General features: G+C 52.4%; 1 protein-coding gene across 2 annotated transcripts in view; it reads left to right on the top strand.

Annotated features, from left to right (window-relative positions):
• CCDC33 (coiled-coil domain containing 33) overlaps positions 1 to 20,249 on the top strand; it is a 114,107-nt gene that overhangs the window by 17,630 nt on the left and 76,228 nt on the right. The window contains exons 3-4 of one of the 2 annotated variants that reach the window (XM_008569651.1): positions 8,101 to 8,112; positions 12,790 to 12,944. In XM_008569651.1, the coding sequence (XP_008567873.1) occupies positions 8,101 to 8,112; positions 12,790 to 12,944 (167 nt within the window). Of the gene's footprint in view, positions 1 to 3,380; positions 3,834 to 8,100; positions 8,113 to 12,780; positions 12,945 to 20,249 lie in introns of those variants that run through there. The other variant, XM_008569652.1, reaches the window with a different exon arrangement.

The raw sequence follows: 20,249 nt of genomic DNA, 5'->3' as shown, positions 1-20,249 counted from the left end.
AGTGAGCATGTGTGGAGCATTTAGTTTTAAGTGCTTTACCTGAGTGGTCCATTCAGCCGTCATAGTGACTGATTCTCCCACAGTAGAAGCAAGTAAATTAAAGCTCAGAGAGGGTTAACATTCTGCCCAATATCACACAGCTATGAGGTGCCATTTGCTCATACTGCCTCTGTTTCCAACTTAATCCAGTTCAGCTGCCCAAAAGAACTGGAGAAAGAATGATGGAGGTGGGATGGAGGTGGGACAGGACTGTGGGGGAAGGCAGGCCAAGTCTGGGGAGAGACACATTTCCTGGGACTTACTGCAGGGTTAGTTTGAACCAAAGGGCTGCCTTTCCAAAATCCAGGTTCCAAGACACGGCATGAGGAAGCGTGGGTAACCATGAACCACAATGTCAGCCCAGACTCTGCCTGCTGTCCTGACAACCCAGCGCAGAGCCAGGAGAAGAAGCAAGACCCCTCCCTCCTTCCCCAAGATCCAGCCTCAGGTCCAGCCGCAGGGGCTTACCTCTCCTGGAGCTGAAGGCTCCCTAATGGCCGGATTTAATCCCTGGCCCCACCTAAGGATGCAATTCCAAGTGCTCTCGGGGTGGGGTGGGATGGGGTTGGGGGTCAGGGTTATCTATTAGCTGTGAGATTAATCATTACCTGCTTCCCCTCACACTGGAATCTTCCTGAATCACAGAGCTTGGGGCTGGTCCTAGACAGGAGAGCAGAAGTTTCCTCTGAACATTTGGGGAGCAGGCTCATATCCCTGAGCTAGGAGAGGTGGAGCTCCCCTTACTGGGGAACAGGAAGAGAAGGTAGAGTAGCTGGGGCTCCTGCTGCTGTTTAGGTCTTCTCACTGGCATGGAGGAAGCTGGGGGAGGGGGGTGCGGTAGGCACAGCAGCCAGTGTCCCAGGGGTCCTTGGTCCAGGGAGATGGACAACCAGCAAGTGAGGCGGTAGAAGGACCCTCTGTCCAGGAGCTGCTGAGTGTGCAGGGCCCACTAGCATTCTGGAGCCAGATGGCCTGGAACTGGCACCCAATTGCATTATCTTCTTCCCAGGCAGGAGGGCCACAGGGCTAGGGACTGCAGTGGCAGAAAACTCAGATGCTAGGTAGGGCAGTTGCATGACAGCCCAGAGCCTTGGGCTGCAGAGGAGCTGCAGGGCAGGGCAGGGCAGAATGGGGACCACAGAGAGGCAGGCAAGGTGGGTAGGTCATAAAATTGAAGGAGACGCTGTGTCAGGAGCCAAGCACTTACACAGCCCCAGTGCCTAGCTTGCCTCTCCAGGCCCTGCTGCAGGGCCCTGAACTGTGGCATGGAAGGCCCATGGGGTACCAGGGGCAGTGATGGCCCCCTATTCCCTGAAACTGCTGCCCCAGCCTCCTGGCCTAAGCAGGCCTGAGAGGAAGGGGGAGATAGGGAACCATTCACTGAGTCCCTCTCCCCAGCACTGTGTGCTGTGTTGTGATTCTTGGCCCAGGAAGGAGATAAAGCACAGGCTCTCAGCTAGCCCATTCATGGTCCTGGGAGGCCCCAGCCCCAGCGCCCCAGGGGCACCACCCTTGGCAGGTCTGGAGAGGAGGGAGGTCTAGGAGCAGAGGGGAGGGAAGCTCTAGGACCGGAGGGTGAGGGAGGAGCGGGGCTCCTGCCTTCTATCCCCAACCATCTGGGTGAAAGGACCTTGACTGGTCCTTTCAAAACCAAAGATGAGGCCTCAGTTTCTCTTCCTCTAAATTGGGGAGAACCACATTCTCCCTGACTTTCTCTCTAGAGTTGGGGTGCTGGGAGAAGCTGGGAGACCTCCTCAAACAGTAGGCTCCTGACTCCTGCTGCCAGGTGGCCTTGCTCTTGGGCCCCAGGCCAAGGAAGATGGGAAGAGCCCCCCCAACATGGGGCTTAAAACAACTGGCAGAAAAATGAGGCAGGACACAGGGGTCTCCCACACACCTCTAAACCCCACCCAGCACCCCAAATCCCTCCTTTCCTAGCCCAGGATTTCCAACCATCCTTCAGTGCCCCATTCAGAGCTCACCTCTGCATGGAGCAGCCCCCACAAAGGACTTTCCACTCTTCATTCTGCCACCTCTCTAAAAAACAGAATGTTACCAGTAACGTTATCTACTTACATGTTCTTCACAGAAGAAACCATCTCTTGAATTTTGTGTTTACTATTAGTAAACAAATGGAAGATTAGACCCAGCCATATAATCTCCCTATGGTCAACTGATTAGTCAAGATAAGTATATTTGCATATTTTTTGTTTATAGCAGAATAGTATTCCATTGTACCACATTTTCCGTATCCACTTGGGCTGGTTCCAACTCTTGGCTGTTCTAAATAGAGCTGCAATAAACATCGGAGTACAGGCGTCCCTTCAACACACGACCATTCGCAGCAACACGGATGGACTTAGAAAACATTATATTAAGTGAAATAAGTCAGGCACAGAAAGAGAAATACCGCATGTCCTCACTTATTTGTGAGAGTTAAAAATAAATAAATAAATATACAAACAAACGGGGTGGGGGGGAAGAAGACACACAACAATCACAACAATTCCTTGAACTTAAGTGAACAGATATGATGTTGATGGGGGGCAGGGGGGAGAGGGAGGGAGGAAAGAGGAAGAGGTAAAGGGACATGAAAATCAACTACACTGTATATTGATAAATTAAAATAAATAAATAAATATACAAACAAACGGGGTGGGGGGGAAGAAGACACACAACAATCACAACAATTTCTTGAACTTGTTAAGTGAACAGATATGATGATGGGGGGCAGGGGGGAGAGGGAGGGAGGAAAGAGGAAGCGGTAAAGGGACATGAAAATCAACTACACTGTATATTGATAAATTAAAATAAATAAATAAATAAATTTAAAAATATATATATCAAATGTAAAGAAATATATATATATTTTTTGCATAATTCCTTTTTGCCAGGTAATCTAACATAATCATGGTCACAATATCTCATCATAGTCATGGTCTTGAAAATTAGGGTGGGACCTCATGGAATTCTGTGTACTACATGCAAAATAAATAAATATATAAATAAATAAATGAACAAATAGGAGATTATAGGTACCCAAAGAGTCAGGATAGCTGCAGATTCTTTAACAGAAATAGCTGTTTTACCGACCACCTGGCAACTTCCTGGAGGGCACTGTCTGGGTCTCCCCCTTGGCTGCAGTGTGAGAAGCATAGGGCTGGGCACCCAACGCAGTTGGTGGGGATCATTTGGGGTACCAAGAGCAGGAAGGGTGAGGACCAAATGCCAGACAGCAGGCAGAACACTGCTCCAGGAATAGGCAGGAGGGCTTTGGATCCCACCCCAGTGCACTTGGAGAGGTGTCTGTGTGACTTCAGCCCTGCCCTGTGATATCACACAGCGTTGCCCAGGTGACCCAGCTGGGTGGAAAAGCTCACTGCTTTTTCTGGTCTGGGCAGAGAGAGGGCCACTCCTGTCTTCACCTCCCTGGGGGTGCCAGGAGTCAATTGCCCAGTTGCTAACCCCTGCCCAGCTGACCATGGCTCAGATCCCCCAAGGCACCTCCCTCCACAGGACTTCTCACTGCTGAAAAAGATCCAGGCCCCTGCCCCCTCCTGTCCACCCTCCCCTCTTTCCCTTGTTTTCCAGGCCCCAGAGCTGGTGTATGGCAGCCCTCAGTCCACACTGAGGCTCCACACTGTTTGCCATCCCCAAAGACTCAGAGGCATCCAGGCCAGCCATCTGGGCAGGACTGATGCCTGGATCACCCAATACCAGGTACTGGTCCCCAAGATTGTTAAACAAGGCCAAACACTCCTGCCCGCAAGATGATGGGAAGGAAAAAGAAAAAGGTGAGACCTGGGGGCATGGGCTGTGCATCTGCATGAACCCAGCCCTCCTTCCAAGTCCCTTGTGTTGTTTGCTCCTGAATCATGACACGAGTTTCCCTTCTCTGGGCCTCAGTTTTTGCAGCTGTGCAATGGGGAGTGAGGTGGTCTCCGTGGCTCTTCCAAGTTAAATGTCCTATGCCATTCGGCCATGTGGGAGCAGAAATACATGGCTCACAGGTGGTGTCACTCTGACTGCCCTTCCCTGGGTTGTTTCTGCCCTCTTGTGGCTGGGGCCACACAGGCTCTGAGAGCCCACTGAGGGGGCCCATCACCCCCTCCAAGGTCTCCCAGGGGATTCCCAGACCGCTGCCCTAGCCATGCTGTCACTCCACTGCCCCCACACTCTCCCAGCCCTGACCCTGACCTTCTGAGGTCCAGACCCTCTGTCCCAGGACACAGAAACTCAAATCCCTGGAGAGAATTAGGTTTTTGTCTGTTTTGATCACTGCTGTATCCCCAGCACTCAGAACAGTGCCTGGCACATAGTAGGTGCTTAATTAAAGGCTGTTGCAGAGCGGCAAGGCCCTGCCAGGGGGGGACTAGAATCTCAATGCAATGAAATACAGTTCAATATGAGGGCTTCTCTACCTTCCACTAACTGGCAAGGCTGAGCCCATGCTCTCGACTGTGTCACTTACCTGCGGGGATAGCAGAAAGAGCTAAGACCAAAGGCACACAGGTACCTGCTAACTGGGAATACGCTCTTTGCAGCTACACTCTTAAGTTAAATAAGCCAAATAGCTGCGGATGCCCAGCCAGGCCCCAGTGTGGTTTCCATGCTTATTACCTTTGATTTTGATACCTCTGGTTCCTGGTGTTCTCTGCCCACAGCCAACCTCTCCCCAGCGTCCAGCCCCCCACCCCCTTTTAAGCCTCCTCTGGAATGTCACGTACTCAGGACCAGGCACGAGGCTGGCTTGACCTGGGGGCCCTAAGCTGCCAGCCAGTTCCCACCTGCCCACCAAGCTGGATTTGGGCATCCAGGGAACATGTTTGGGAGCCTGAGAAGGAGCTGGAGTTGTTTTATTTAATTCATAGCTTTGGGAAACATTTTTGATAGCTGGGTAGAGTCCCCTATAATGATGTTCATAATGTGTATATATATATATATATATATANGAAAGAGAAATACCGCATGTCCTCACTTATTTGTGAGAGTTAAAAATAAATAAATAAATATACAAACAAACGGGGTGGGGGGGAAGAAGACACACAACAATCACAACAATTCCTTGAACTTAAGTGAACAGATATGATGTTGATGGGGGGCAGGGGGGAGAGGGAGGGAGGAAAGAGGAAGAGGTAAAGGGACATGAAAATCAACTACACTGTATATTGATAAATTAAAATAAATAAATAAATAAATTTAAAAATATATATATCAAATGTAAAGAAATATATATATATTTTTTGCATAATTCCTTTTTGCCAGGTAATCTAACATAATCATGGTCACAATATCTCATCATAGTCATGGTCTTGAAAATTAGGGTGGGACCTCATGGAATTCTGTGTACTACATGCAAAATAAATAAATATATAAATAAATAAATGAACAAATAGGAGATTATAGGTACCCAAAGAGTCAGGATAGCTGCAGATTCTTTAACAGAAATAGCTGTTTTACCGACCACCTGGCAACTTCCTGGAGGGCACTGTCTGGGTCTCCCCCTTGGCTGCAGTGTGAGAAGCATAGGGCTGGGCACCCAACGCAGTTGGTGGGGATCATTTGGGGTACCAAGAGCAGGAAGGGTGAGGACCAAATGCCAGACAGCAGGCAGAACACTGCTCCAGGAATAGGCAGGAGGGCTTTGGATCCCACCCCAGTGCACTTGGAGAGGTGTCTGTGTGACTTCAGCCCTGCCCTGTGATATCACACAGCGTTGCCCAGGTGACCCAGCTGGGTGGAAAAGCTCACTGCTTTTTCTGGTCTGGGCAGAGAGAGGGCCACTCCTGTCTTCACCTCCCTGGGGGTGCCAGGAGTCAATTGCCCAGTTGCTAACCCCTGCCCAGCTGACCATGGCTCAGATCCCCCAAGGCACCTCCCTCCACAGGACTTCTCACTGCTGAAAAAGATCCAGGCCCCTGCCCCCTCCTGTCCACCCTCCCCCCTTTCCCTTGTTTTCCAGGCCCCAGAGCTGGTATATGGCAGCCCTCAGTCCACACTGAGGCTCCACACTGTTTGCCATCCCCAAAGACTCAGAGGCATCCAGGCCAGCCATCTGGGCAGGACTGATGCCTGGATCACCCAATACCAGGTACTGGTCCCCAAGATTGTTAAACAAGGCCAAACACTCCTGCCCGCAAGATGATGGGAAGGAAAAAGAAAAAGGTGAGACCTGGGGGCATGGGCTGTGCATCTGCATGAACCCAGCCCTCCTTCCAAGTCCCTTGTGTTGTTTGCTCCTGAATCATGACACGAGTTTCCCTTCTCTGGGCCTCAGTTTTTGCAGCTGTGCAATGGGGAGTGAGGTGGTCTCCGTGGCTCTTCCAAGTTAAATGTCCTATGCCATTCGGCCATGTGGGAGCAGAAATACATGGCTCACAGGTGGTGTCACTCTGACTGCCCTTCCCTGGGTTGTTTCTGCCCTCTTGTGGCTGGGGCCACACAGGCTCTGAGAGCCCACTGAGGGGGCCCATCACCCCCTCCAAGGTCTCCCAGGGGATTCCCAGACCGCTGCCCTAGCCATGCTGTCACTCCACTGCCCCCACACTCTCCCAGCCCTGACCCTGACCTTCTGAGGTCCAGACCCTCTGTCCCAGGACACAGAAACTCAAATCCCTGGAGAGAATTAGGTTTTTGTCTGTTTTGATCACTGCTGTATCCCCAGCACTCAGAACAGTGCCTGGCACATAGTAGGTGCTTAATTAAAGGCTGTTGCAGAGCGGCAAGGCCCTGCCAGGGGGGGACTAGAATCTCAATGCAATGAAATACAGTTCAATATGAGGGCTTCTCTACCTTCCACTAACTGGCAAGGCTGAGCCCATGCTCTCGACTGTGTCACTTACCTGCGGGGATAGCAGAAAGAGCTAAGACCAAAGGCACACAGGTACCTGCTAACTGGGAATACGCTCTTTGCAGCTACACTCTTAAGTTAAATAAGCCAAATAGCTGCGGATGCCCAGCCAGGCCCCAGTGTGGTTTCCATGCTTATTACCTTTGATTTTGATACCTCTGGTTCCTGGTGTTCTCTGCCCACAGCCAACCTCTCCCCAGCGTCCAGCCCCCCACCCCCTTTTAAGCCTCCTCTGGAATGTCACGTACTCAGGACCAGGCACGAGGCTGGCTTGACCTGGGGGCCCTAAGCTGCCAGCCAGTTCCCACCTGCCCACCAAGCTGGATTTGGGCATCCAGGGAACATGTTTGGGAGCCTGAGAAGGAGCTGGAGTTGTTTTATTTAATTCATAGCTTTGGGAAACATTTTTGATAGCTGGGTAGAGTCCCCTATAATGATGTTCATAATGTGTATATATATATATATATATATATATATAGTATTACATATTCATATTTCTTCTTTTGTGAATCCCCAGTTCATGTCTTTTTTGTCAGGACAATATTCATAGATTTCAGTGCTCTTTGTGTATTAGTGATCTTAATCCTTCTATATATATTGCAGATATTTTCTCCTATTTGTCTTTTCTTTGTATTGCTGTGAATTTGGGCCATTATAGAAGTTAGTATGGATTTTTTAAAACGTAATCAAACCTATCAATCCTTTATGATTTCTGAGATTTTTGTCATTTTTTGAAAAGCCTCTCTGCTCCAAATACTACAACTCCTCTTACTGTTACCAATGAATACTCAGGTTATAAGCCCAAGCGGGTACACATTGGGGCCCAGAGAATGAACCCCACATCTAAAGAAGCATGGTTAGGTTAGAGCAGCGGCAGCAAGATCATGGAGTCAGACAGACCCTGGTTCCAGTTCCGGCTCTGCCCCCGTAGCTAAGCTGTGTGCTTCAGTTCAGACTCTCTGAGTCTCTTTCCTCACCTGTAAAAGGGCCTTACCCTGGTTATCATACCTCCTGGGCAAGTTTAGATGCTAAAACTAGAAGAAACATGAGGAACCAATTTTAACTCAAAGCCCTTGTGATTCAGCTGGGGAAACAGGCCTACGGGAGTCCAATAACTTGCCCAAATGACAGATCAGGGCCAGGCAGACCCCCGGCCTCCTAGGCCAGTGCCCCCTCCCAGTTCAGTGCTCCCTCCACTGGGCCCGGCAAAGCCTCTCCTGCTGGTGCAGCTTTCAGAAGCAGGACCTTTCTGGTGGGTGGAGCCGGGCTTCTCTGCTTCTCATGGCCTCCCAGATTGCCGGGGAGGAGGGGTGCAAGGGAAGAGGGCGGAGGATGTGAGGATTGGAAGAATCTGTCTCCCTCCACTTCTGTCCCCACCAGAACAAATTTAAGCCTCCCAGCCCCTCCCATGGGAGCCGAATTCAATGGGCCGCTAACTCCTTCACTGCAGGTCCTGTCCTCTGACTCCCACCCCTTTCTCCTCTCCCCATGACACACCTCCAAAAATCCCTGGAGTGATAGGCAGCCCCAGGTCCCCTGGGACATCTGCCGCTAATCCTGGCTTATTGAGGCAAGGCCACCTGTCTGGCTGGGTGAGACATTGGCATGAGCAGCTTCCGGCCTGCCTGAGTGCCAGGCCCAGTGGAGCAGCTGAGTGCTGTGCTCTGGAATCAGGCAGGCTTTGGCACTCACAACCCGCTGCTGCCCACTGGCTGTGTGACCCTGGGCAGAAAAGTTGCCTGCTGACTTCTGCACCCTAGCAATGTTGTGTGGGTTACCCGAGAGTGGCCTGAGAGGCCAATAGTAAGTTCCCAGCTCTGCTCCCAGCCCGGAGGAGACAGTCAAGGAGGCGAGCTCCCTCGCAGAGCTCATCACATCACAGATGGGTTTGTGCGACCAGAGACTGAGGAGGGTTTCACCACCACCCACACACAGCTCACTGCCTCATATGTAACCCAGCACGTGCAATCTCTATTCCCTCATAAATTCTCCAGTGCAGGCCAGGGGTAGGGGTGGGGGAAGGACGTTGGTCCTGATGCTGGGACATCTCTGAGGGAAGCCTGCAGATTCCCACCCACATGTAGGAAGGAAAGAGGGGAAAGCAGAAGGTTGGCAGCCCTGGCCACCATCCCTCCTCTGGGCCTCACCCTTGGCCCCAGGCCCTCCCGGCCCTGCGCTCAGCCTGCCCAGCGGGCACACACCTGCAGGCCTCACCAGGAGGCTCCAGCCCGGCAGCGAGCCTCACACCCAGAAGTGAAGCGTGAGCAGTTCTTGTCAAACCCCTGGCAAGCTTTATTTCCCAGAAGCCTGTCCTCAAGGGAGGGCAAGGCCCAGAGGAGGAGAGGAGGAGGGGCACAACGCGAGGCCTGGTCTGCCGGTGACTAGTTGGGCTCCAGGGAGTCAATAAGAGCCCTCGGACCACTGCCGTGCTTCTAGGCCCTCACTTCTGTGGCCCTGGGGAGCTCGTGACAGGTCCTGTGCCCTCACTGCACCAAGGGGAATTGATCACCTCTCCAAACCTCACTGCAGGAACTTCAAGCACACCAGCCACTGGGAAAGCTGAATCCCAAACCATTCCAGACTTCCCCACTGGCCAGTTGGAAAATTGGGGCTCAGAGAAGTGGCCTCAATTGAGGGCAGAGCTAGGCTGAAACCTAGGCCTCTTGAACCCCCAGCTGCTAGTCTTGCTCCTATAGCACTAACGCAGGAGACCCAAGCTGCTGGGGAGTGGCGTGGGCTGCAGTGGTGCGCACTAGAAAGCAGGCAGTCTGACATGGGGAGGGAGAGGCTCTTTGGCTGCCTTCCCCCACTCCCCCTGGCAGCGGTCCCTTCCCCTGTCCCAACTTTTGCCCGGCAGGGGAATAGGGGAGGGGCAACTCTCATCAACACCTCTGTAGATGGTGACAGGCCCTGCTGGGTCCTGAGGGGTGGGGAGGTACCCTCCTCACTCAGAGAAAGGGAAGGGATCCTCTGCAGGGCTGCCACTTCTGGGGCTGGGGGTGGGTGGTATTCTCACCTCCTAATTAGTCATCTTGTTAGGCAAGGACTACAGCCGGCACCAGGAAGGCTAAAGGAAGTGGGGGTGCAAGACACAGGGATGACAGTCCTGGGGCGACATCTGGGAAGAGTAGTCCAGGCAGAGGGAACAGCCAGGGCAAAGGCTGGGAGGCAGGAGGGAGTGTGGTGTGGGAGAAACAGAAGGCCTCGTGGCTGCAGGGGAGTGTGCAACAGGGCTCTTAGGACAACAGGAGGTCAGTTTCCTGGGCCAGATCCTGTAGGGCCTCACGGGCCATTGTAAGGCTCTGAGAGGAGCTGTGAGCTGCTACAAGAGTTTGAGCAGAGGACTAATAAGGTTTGATTCAAATTGGTAAAGGATCATACCAGCTGCTATGAGACATGAGATGGGGTGGAGGGAGGGCCAGAAAGGACACAGAGAGAGCACCAAGGAGGCCAGCGCTGACATCTGTGTCTTGCACCCGAGTGCTTGCGCTTGCGGCGGAGATGGTAAGAAGGTGTCAGATTCTAGATGTGGTTTGAAGGTCGAGCTGACAGGACATGCTGACGGATTGGATAAGGGATGTGAGGGGGAGAGAGAGGAATCGGAGGAGTCCAAGGTTTGGGGCTTTGACACATGGAAGAACGGAGTCACCATAAGTTGGGGCAGACAGAGGGAAGAGGAGTCTGAAGAGAAAAGGCGATGTCAAGAGTTGGGCTTCAGGCTCTTAACTCTGAGATGCCAGTAGATGCCCCGGGGGGCTGTCCAGTGTATGTAGAGTAGCATGGGGCTCCTAGGTCACAAACTGAATGAAGCAACCTCCCTAAAGTCCTCAGGGCTCAGCAGACCCTTAAGCACTCTGTCCTTCCCTTTCCCCCTGCCCGAGGCTTCCAGCAGCCAGGAGGGGCAGCACTATGCCCAGGACCCCCAGGCTCGAGGCGGGAGCAGGGCGGGTTCCAGACAGGCTGGTCCAAGCCCACATCATTTCTCATTGGGGAAACTGACTCTCAGAGCATGGCTGCTTTGGGCCCAGAGTGGGGCAAGGTAGAGCTGGTTTAAATCCCCTTCTCCTAACTCTCCGCTCATTGGAGCCGGCCCGACTGAGCCAGGGAGGCTGCTGGGGCTGCCATCTGGGCAAAAGCTAGCACAGGATCCAGCTGCTTGCTGCCCTCTGGGCCTCAGTCTCCCCTCTGTGTAATAGAACATCATTCTGGACCCCCACCCCACCAATGCCTGTGGTGGAATGCAGGGTCTGAAAGGATAAGAGGGCCAGCCCCCCAGTGGCCTCTCCTGGCCCCAACCTGAAGAGGTCCACTGCTCCTCTCCCAGGGCGAGGAAGGTCCTTCTCTGGCTCTTCATCAGCTGGTGCCAAGGGTAGGGGAGGCCTCCTGCCAGGTGAGGCCTGGCAAGGGTTAATCTGGGTGAGTTGTGTCAACTCCAGGCACAGGGAGTGGAGAGTCAGCCAGCCAGTGCAGAGGGAGGACTGGGACACCCCCTGAGCCACAGCAGCCCCACATCCACACCCCTCCCCATGCTGTTTATTCACCACAAGTACCCCCAGCTCCAGCACCCTCCTGACTCCCCACCGTCTCCCAGGTCAAACTGAGCCTCCTCTGGGCCTTGGAGAGCTCCCTCCCCTTCTCTGGCTCTTCATCAGCTGGTGCCAAGGGTAGGGGAGGCCTCCTGCCAGGTGAGGCCTGGCAAGGGTTAATCTGGGTGAGTTGTGTCAACTCCAGGCACAGGGAGTGGAGAGTCAGCCAGCCAGTGCAGAGGGAGGACTGGGACACCCCCTGAGCCACAGCAGCCCCACATCCACACCCCTCCCCATGCTGTTTATTCACCACAAGTACTCCCAGCTCCAGCACCCTCCTGACTCCCCACCGTCTCCCAGGTCAAACTGAGCCTCCTCTGGGCCTTGGAGAGCTCCCTCCCCACCCCACTCGGCTGCTTCGCTCCAGCTTCTGCTTTCTGGCTCGTCCTGCCTGGCTCCACTCAAGCATGTTCTCCAGCCCTTTAATGCCTCCTCTTCATAGCCGCCTTCCCTGGCTGCCCCAGCCAGCCCCGGCTTCCGTCTCCTCAGCAATTCTCATCGCGATGGTCCTTTGGGCCGTGAATCCACAGGCCGTGAGCTGTTGAGCCCCTGCACATTCATCTGCTCAGGGCCACTGGCCTAAGAGGCCCCATGTATGCACAGTCACCTCTCCTCCTTCCTGGTCCACAGGGTTCTCTGGGTTGAAGATGGAGGAAGCTTCTGGGACAGACACATTCATTCTTCTCTATTAATGTGTTAAGTGACTCCAGAGATGTGGATATGCTTTGTAAACTGTAAAGTGCTGTGCACAGGAGGGACGTGAGGTGACAGGTGGACTGACATGAAGTTACAGGAGAGTCCAAAGAAGGTGGCCAGTTGCTAGGACCTCAAAAGCGGGTGAGGTTTAGGAATTACAGGCACTTAAGTGACTCCAGAGATGTGGATATGCTTTGTAAACTGTAAAGTGCTGTGCACAGGAGGGATGTGAGGTGACAGGTGGACTGACATGAAGTTACAGGAGAGGCCAAAGAAGGTGGCCAGTTGCTAGGACCTCAAAAGCGGGTGAGGTTTAGGAATTACAGGCACGGGTACCTGTAAGAGCAAAGGCTTAGAGGTGAGACCAGACTTGAAAGGTGAGGTGGCCTTTCTCATTCTGCAGGAAGGATCCGGGACTGGGGGAGAGGGAAGAGAGGCACTGAGAGATGTGGGGTGGGGGACAGAGGCAGGGAGAAAATGGGGTCTTTGGTTCCAGAGTGGGTGGAGGAATGACAGAGGGGAGCTGTGAGGAGGGCTAGATATTATAGGAAGGCAATACAGGGAGGTGCTGCATTGGAAAAAGCCCCTCCTCCCTGGCTCTCCCCACAGATCGCTGAGGGCCCAGAGCCCCCCCTGGACCCCTCCCACAGCACGGAGCCTGAGATCAGCCACCTGTCTCCCTCTAATAAGGAGACCATCATGGTCACTCTGCATGGTGCTACCAACCTACCTGCCTGCAAGGATGGCTCCGAGCCATGGCCCTATGTGGTAGTGTAAGTAGCTGGGTGAGAGTGGGGCAGGGGATGTATTGAGGCTCTGAGCAGAAACCATGGGATGAATATTTGGAATATGAGCACCCCAAGGTTCAGGACTGGGACTGTGATACCTAGAGGGGAAGAGCCAAGTGTGAATCACATAGGGGCTGTGGGCTCTGCACATGGGAGGCCTGACATCTTCTTTGCTACATGGGAAGCTGCTCACCAGGGCTGTGGAAGGAAGAGTACCAAGGGGTCCAGACAGCACCCCTTCATCCCACATCCAGCTGGGCAGGGCTTGGCCACAACTGGACCTCAGCGGAGCAGGGCCCTCGCATGCAGAGGCCTGGGCTGGGCTCAGAGAGGGGTGATGGTCAGATGAAGGCAAGACTTGGACACTGCCTCTCCTGGCCTCTGGGTGCCCCATTCCACCACACCCAGCCCTAGGGTAGGGCCCTCATAACCACCCTCCCCCGTGGTCCCCACCTTTTCTTCAGTCATTTCCTATCATGGGGCCCTCCCTAGTTCTTGTTCTTTAATGCACCCCACATCCCCCTCCTGCCAGCTGTTGTCAGAGTACACACCTCTCCAGCCTTGTGTCCAAGGCCTGCCATACCATGTCTGCTGCCCACTCATGGGCCTCACTTTTCCCAGAAAGGCCAGTGGCAACACAGTCTCCATCTACTCAGACTTTGCTCTGGTTGTTGGACATTTGCTCAGTCTTTACTGTGTCTGTCCTCCCTTAGACCCTTCTGCAGACTTTTGGAGCCTCTGTAGCCTCTCCCCAAGCTATCCTACCCTTCCTCTACTCCACCAGTCATTCAGTTCCTGCCTACAGGCTTTTGCCCACATTTTCTTTTGGGGAGTGCCCACTCCAGGCCTCTCACCAACGCCTGCTGTAATTCCACCTTCGAGGCCTTGCTTGTGATGCCTCCTCCTCCCGGCAGCCACCAGAGTTGAGCTCTCTCTCCTCTGGAGCCCCACAGCAGTGGCAGCAGTGATCTGAAATACTGAACATAAATCTGGCTTATGAGTTCCCCTTCTGTACCCCAAACTGGGGCTCCCTAAGGATGGATCTCAGGTATCCTTCTCCATTTCCCCAACAATGTGGCCACCATACACCTCAGCGCAGACTTAGGGGCCTGGGCATGACTGAGGTATAAACACCTGGTTTACTATGACAACAAGCTTGGGTGCAGGGTGGGCACACACAGTGAAAGGGGGTAGATGTTGTGCTAGAGACCAATAGGTGAAACAGTGGCCTCAAAAGCCCCCTTTAAGCCAGTTCAGCTCCTCAGCCCTCCCCTCCCCCAACTCCATTTGGGTGGTGAGGGAAGGACAGGTGGCTGAGAGCGGGCTTGGCAGGGAGGCTGGTTTCTAGCTGGGAGCTCGCCTTCTCCCCTCAGTTATTTCCATAAACCAATTATCGCCGATCATCTCGGGAGATTGAGGCTCTGCCTGTCACCAATCGAGCCCGGGCGGTGGGGCGGGGAGCTGGGTGGCCGTGTTGCTCCTCGGCAGGCATCACGACCCTAGCCATCACCCCGTTGCCATGGGAACGTGCAGCTGGGAGCCTAGGCGACCCAAGCCAGAGCTCAGATGGGGCTGTGGAAAGCTGGGCACACCCCAAGTCCGCCTGCACCCTCCCAGGGGTTGCAGCAAGTTTTAGGGGTGCAAGGATGGAGGACACAGGGGAGGCGGGAGAGGTGTCACTGCACCCCTCTCTACACCGGGAGCAGGGCCTGGGTCAGGCTGCTGCCTGCGTTCCAGGGCTCCAGGCAGAGCAGCCATGGGCTGGAGGTGGTGCTAATGAGATGCAAATGAAAGGAAAAGGGACGGCTTCTGAGAATGAAGGCCCAGCTGTCAGGACCTGAAGGGGGCTTTCTGTGCTAGCACCCAACTCCGGCGGGAGCCCCAGAGGGAGGACACAGACCCTTAGAGGTCCTAGACTCTGGAAAGAATTTTATGTTCCTGCATGTCTGATTACAAAAACACAATAACAAAGCATACAATAGGCATGAGAAAGTCCACTGGGGTATTCGTTTTGTTCATAATGAATATTTCAATGCTTCTAAAAATATTTATTTATACATAATGACTTAAATGGAAGAACTGAAACTGTAAAACTCGTAGAAGAAAACATACAGAAAAAGCTCCTTTGCACTGGTCTCGACAATGATGTTTTGGATATGACACCAAAAGTGCAGGCAACAAAAGGAAAAGTAAAGAAGTGGTTTTACATCCAACTGAAAGCTTCTGCACAGCAAAGGGAACAGTCCGCAAATGAAAAGGCAACCTATGGTATGGGAGAAAATATTCACAAACCATGCATCTGATAGGGAGTCAGTGTCCAAGATGTATGAAGAACTCATACAACTCAATAGCGAAAAACAAATGACTCAATTAAAAAATGGGCAAAGGACCTTAAGAAGACATTTTTTCAAAGAAGACATACAAATAGCCAACAGGTATATGAAAAGGTGCTCAGCATCACTAATCATCAGGGAAATGCCAATCAAAACCACAGTGAGATACCACGTCACACCTGTCAGGATGGCTCTTACCAAACAGACAAGAGATAACAAGTGTTGTTGGGGGTGTGGAGCAAAGCGAACCCTCGTACACTGTTGGTGTGAATGTCAGTTAGTACAACCTTAATGTAAATTAGTACAGTGTGGAAGTTTCTCAAAAAAACTACCATATGATCCAGCAATCCCACTTCTGGATATATATCCAAAGCAAACAAAATCAGTATTTCCAAGAGATATCTGCACCCCTATGTTTACTGCAGCGTTACTGACAATAGCCAAGATATGGAATCAGCCTAAGTGTCTGTCAACAAATGAATAAAGAAAATGTGGTAGATATACAAGGGTACTTCAAAAAGTTCATGGAAAAATAGAACGAAAAGAGAATATGAATATCCCTCGTGTGTATAAAATGGAATATTATGCAGCCATAAAAAAGAGGAAATTCTGCCATTTAGAACAACGTGGGTGAACCTGGAGGACATTATGCTATGTGAAGTAAGTCAGACACAGAAAGACAAACACCATATGATCTCGCTTATACGTGGAATCTAAGTTGAACTCACAGATGCAGAGAGTAAAAGTGTGGTTGCCCGTGGATGGGGAAGTGGGAGGATGTTCATCAGAGGGTACACACTTTCGGTTCATCTCGCTTATACGTGGAATCTAAGTTGAACTCACAGATGCAGAGAGTAAAAGTGTGGTTGCCTGTGGATGGGGAAGTGGGAGGATGTTCATCAGAGGGTACACACTTTCGGTTCGAAGGTGAATAAGTCCCAGTGTACAGCATGGTGACTGTGCCAACACTACTGTACTGCATACTCGAAATTTGATTGAGAGTGGATCTTAAGTGTTCTCACCAAAAAAAGTGGTGACTATGTGATGGGTTTCTTAATTAACGTGATTATGATAGTCAATTCACAATGTATACACATACCAAAGCATTATATTGTATACTTTAAATACATACAATTTTATTTGTCAATTATACCTCAATTATGCTAATATATATATGTATGTACGTGTGTACATAATTCCACACTCTTTCTAAACATTTTTTCTCATCTCTTTTCTGGTGCCCTGAGCTTAGTCTCCTGGCTTGGTTTCCTGCTTTCCACCAACCCTGTGGTCTCACCTCAGCCTGGGGGTGGGACCCTGGGGACCCCTGTCTCAGCCTGGTTCTGTCCTCTCTCTGGATCTGTCGCATCCCCAGCAAGCAGGCCTGTAGTTTGGGGGTGGGGGAAGCACAGTCCTGAGAGTGCCCAAAAGCTGTTCACTCATTCACCCCTCTAGGAGCTGAAGAGGCTCAGGCCCAAGGATGGTGCCTCCCTTGTTTGGGGTATGGCCACCTTCAGCCCTGTGGATGGTGCCTCCCTTGTTTGGGGTATGGCCACCTTTAGCCCTGCGTAGGCACCAACCAGTAATAGGGCGCCTCCTCCAGTGGAAACTATTCCAGACCAGCAGGTCCACTTGGTTCTTCTTGTGGTTCTGCCTCTCTCCATGTAAGCCACTGATCTGCCTCCAATCTGAAACCCACTTCCCCAATGAAATCACTTTCTCTGCAGTTGCCAGTGACCATCATGCCTGACCCTACGTACAACAGGCATCTCATCGGGCATGAACTTGGTTCTTCTTGTGGTTCTGCCTCTCTCCATGTAAGCCACTGATCTGCCTCCAATCTGACCCACTTCCCCAATGAAATCACTTTCTCTGCAGTCGCCAGTGACCATCATGCCTGACCCTACGTACAACAGGCATCTCATCAGGCATGGCCTCTCAGTGGCATAGCCCCTGTGACCACTCCCTCTCTTTGAAGTCCATTCTCCTCCAGGATACCCCACTCTCTTATTTTCCTCTAGGCCACACCTCTTTATCTCTTTGACAGGCTTGTCTCAGGTTCCGACCCTAGGTCATGTTTTTTCTCTAAACTCTCTGTCCGTGTGATCTCATCCCCATCCTGGCGTCAGTCGCACATTCTTTCACCCCCATCCGATCTATCACCATGTCGTGTCAATGTCTCTCCTGTCTCTTGAATTTGGCTGCTTCTCTCCACCAGCTCCACCACCCACTGAGACTATTGCACTATTTTTCCAACCACACTGGTACATCTAACCTGGCCCTCCTGCAAGCCCCCTTCAAAGGCAGGTTACCATTTGGTGCTGTGATAGCATGATACCAGAGGAACCCAGTGGCTTTCCATTGTTCCCAGGGTAAAAAGGATTCCAGGCCCACATGGCTGGGTCTTTGCCGGCCCCTACAGCTCCCCAGCAGCATGACCCCCACCTCCCTCTCTTTGCTCCAGCCACACTGGACATCTCTCAGTTTTCTGAACATACCCCGTTCCCTCCCACCCTAGGCCTTTGCACTCTCCCTCCCCCAGAACCTACTCCCTTCCTCTCTTCGGATCTCAGCTCAGTCATCACCTCCTCAAGAAAGTCCTCCCTGAGCTCCTAAACCAGGCCAAATACCCCCACATTACATGTTTTCATGGGACTGCATACTTTGGCAGTGTCACCACTGTTTGATGTGATTATTGGCTTTTCGTCAGTGCTCCCCACACACACATTGTGCCCCACTAGTTCCATGAGCAACTGCCGTCTCTTCTGCTCACCAATATATCCCTGTCATTATATCCCTATTTTTTGTTTTGTTTTTGGCAGCTGGCCAGTATGGGGATCTGAATCCTTGACCTTGGTGTTATCAACACCGCACTCTAACCAACTGAGCTAACCAGCCAGCCCTCTATATCCGTTATTAAACACAGTATCTGGAACATAGGAAGCTGGCAATAAATAATTGTTGAGTGAATGAATGAACCTGGCCCTGTTTCTAGCTCGTTGTGTGACTTTGGGGAAGTAACTTCACCTCTCAATGCCTAAATGCCTTACCTGGGAACCTGCCTCAAAGGGCTGTAGAGATGGTGGGGCCGGACAGTGGGAGATGCTGGCAGATCTAAAGCATGACACAGGGGTGAGGGGGGTCCTTCACAGCACTCACAGTGGGCATGTGAGAGCTATCAGAAGAGAGCTACAGGGCAGTGGAAAGAAGTCAGACTGGGATCAGGAAGACCCAGAGTCTGGCCACTGCCCCTGACTCCCTGTGTGATCTCAGGCCTGCCCCTCTCTGAGCCTCAGTCTCCCCACAGCCAGGATGTAAGCTTTGGCTTCCATGCTGGTGTGGCCTGTCTGGCTGCCTTGTGCTCTGGCCTGGGAAACAGTTTCAGCTCTTTAGAGGCAAGAAGGGCCCCAGCTGTGCCGCCTGAGACAGATTCCACACCCAGGTCTCTTGGGCCAGTGCCCAGGCCAGGGTCTCCCCTGGCAGGCCTGGGCCTGGCTCAAGGCCCTGGTGCCTGAGCAGTGCCCAGCACCTGTCTCCTAGCCTGGCACAGAGAGACCTGCCAGTCAGAGCACAGCAGGGTCCAGGAAGGCAGTGGCACTGACAGGTTGGAGTGCCCCAGTGGGCAGGATGAGATGTGGGGGAGGGGCTAGCCAGGAGATGGTCTCCTTGGTTCTGACCATTGGCCAAAGGTGGCGTGGCAGGGCTGCCAGTGTTGGCAGCTGTTTCTTTGGCCACCTGCTGCCCAGAACTAATGAGTGGGGACAGGGCCAGTACTGGGAGGGGAAGGTGCCACTTCCTCTGGGGCAGGCTTGGCTCAAGCCAGGACAGGAGGGTGGGGCAGAGTTCAGGGCCAGTTAGAGTCATGCTCAGAGGATCTTTGGTTTTCTTGGATAAGCCTGAGAGCCCTGACCTTGGCCCAAGACTGATCCTGACCTTGGTCACAGACTGAACCTAACTTTGGTCACAGACTGAGCCCTGACCCTGGTGACTAATTAGAGAAGGTATTGAAAGTAGGACATTTGTTCAAGGTTCTGGTAAGAGGGAAGTTAAAAAAAATTATATTTACCAAGCGCCTACCATATACCTGGCAAACGTGCTAGGAGTGTATGCATTTCATGTAATTTAATCAGCACCTGGCCCTTGAGCTAGGTATAACATTATCCCCACTTTACAGATAAGCTTCCTGAGTCTCAGAGCATTTCCAAGGTTACAGAACTAGTATGGATCCAGGATCTATGATTCCAAAATCCTAAAGTTCTTTCCACCTCACTCCCCACCTTGGTCTTTCATGCAGTGGTTGTCCCTCTTGGAAGGGAACTACTGGCATCAGGGTCCTAGCCCAGACTTCCAGAGAAGACGTAGTGACTGGTCTGGTGACCCATCCTCCCTGTCTGGCTGTGGGCCTTTAGCCAAGGGCCCCTGAGGGCAGGGATCTGGATGGAGTGGGTGGAGGCCCAGCATGACTCACAGGTGGGCTTGTCTCAGCAGCCAGAGAGTTGGGCTCAGCAAAACTAACAATAATACGGTGACAGTGACAGTGATTATGGGACAGCCCCAGGAGTAAGGCAACACCCATTTGCTGATTATATCTCACTCTAAGCTCACTAGAAGCTCAGTTATCCATGCACTCTGGCTCTAATAGAGCAGCTCTGGAAGGCAGGTTGCATTATCCCCATGTGATAGTCGAGGAAGCCAAGGCCCAAGGGAATGGAGGCACCTGTCTGAGGTCACATGGCTGGCCAGTGGGAGGGAAGCAGATGAAGAGAATATTCCCACCTGGCCTCTGGCTCCAGCAGAGGCCAAGGCTCCTTCTCTCCAGCAGGACGCCCGTGGGAAAAGAGGTGAGGTTGGGGAGCATGCCCTGGGTGGGGCCTGGAAACCCAGGGTCTTCATAGCCCCTGCAGGGCCCCAGTTTTGTGGCCTCATTTCCTACCCACACCTGCTCCATGTGACATCA

The sequence above is a fragment of the Galeopterus variegatus genome, unplaced genomic scaffold (assembly GCF_000696425.1).
Source record: "Galeopterus variegatus unplaced genomic scaffold, G_variegatus-3.0.2 Scaffold522, whole genome shotgun sequence".
Lineage (NCBI taxonomy): Eukaryota > Metazoa > Chordata > Mammalia > Dermoptera > Cynocephalidae > Galeopterus > Galeopterus variegatus.
This window is presented reverse-complemented; position numbering and strand designations above follow the sequence as displayed.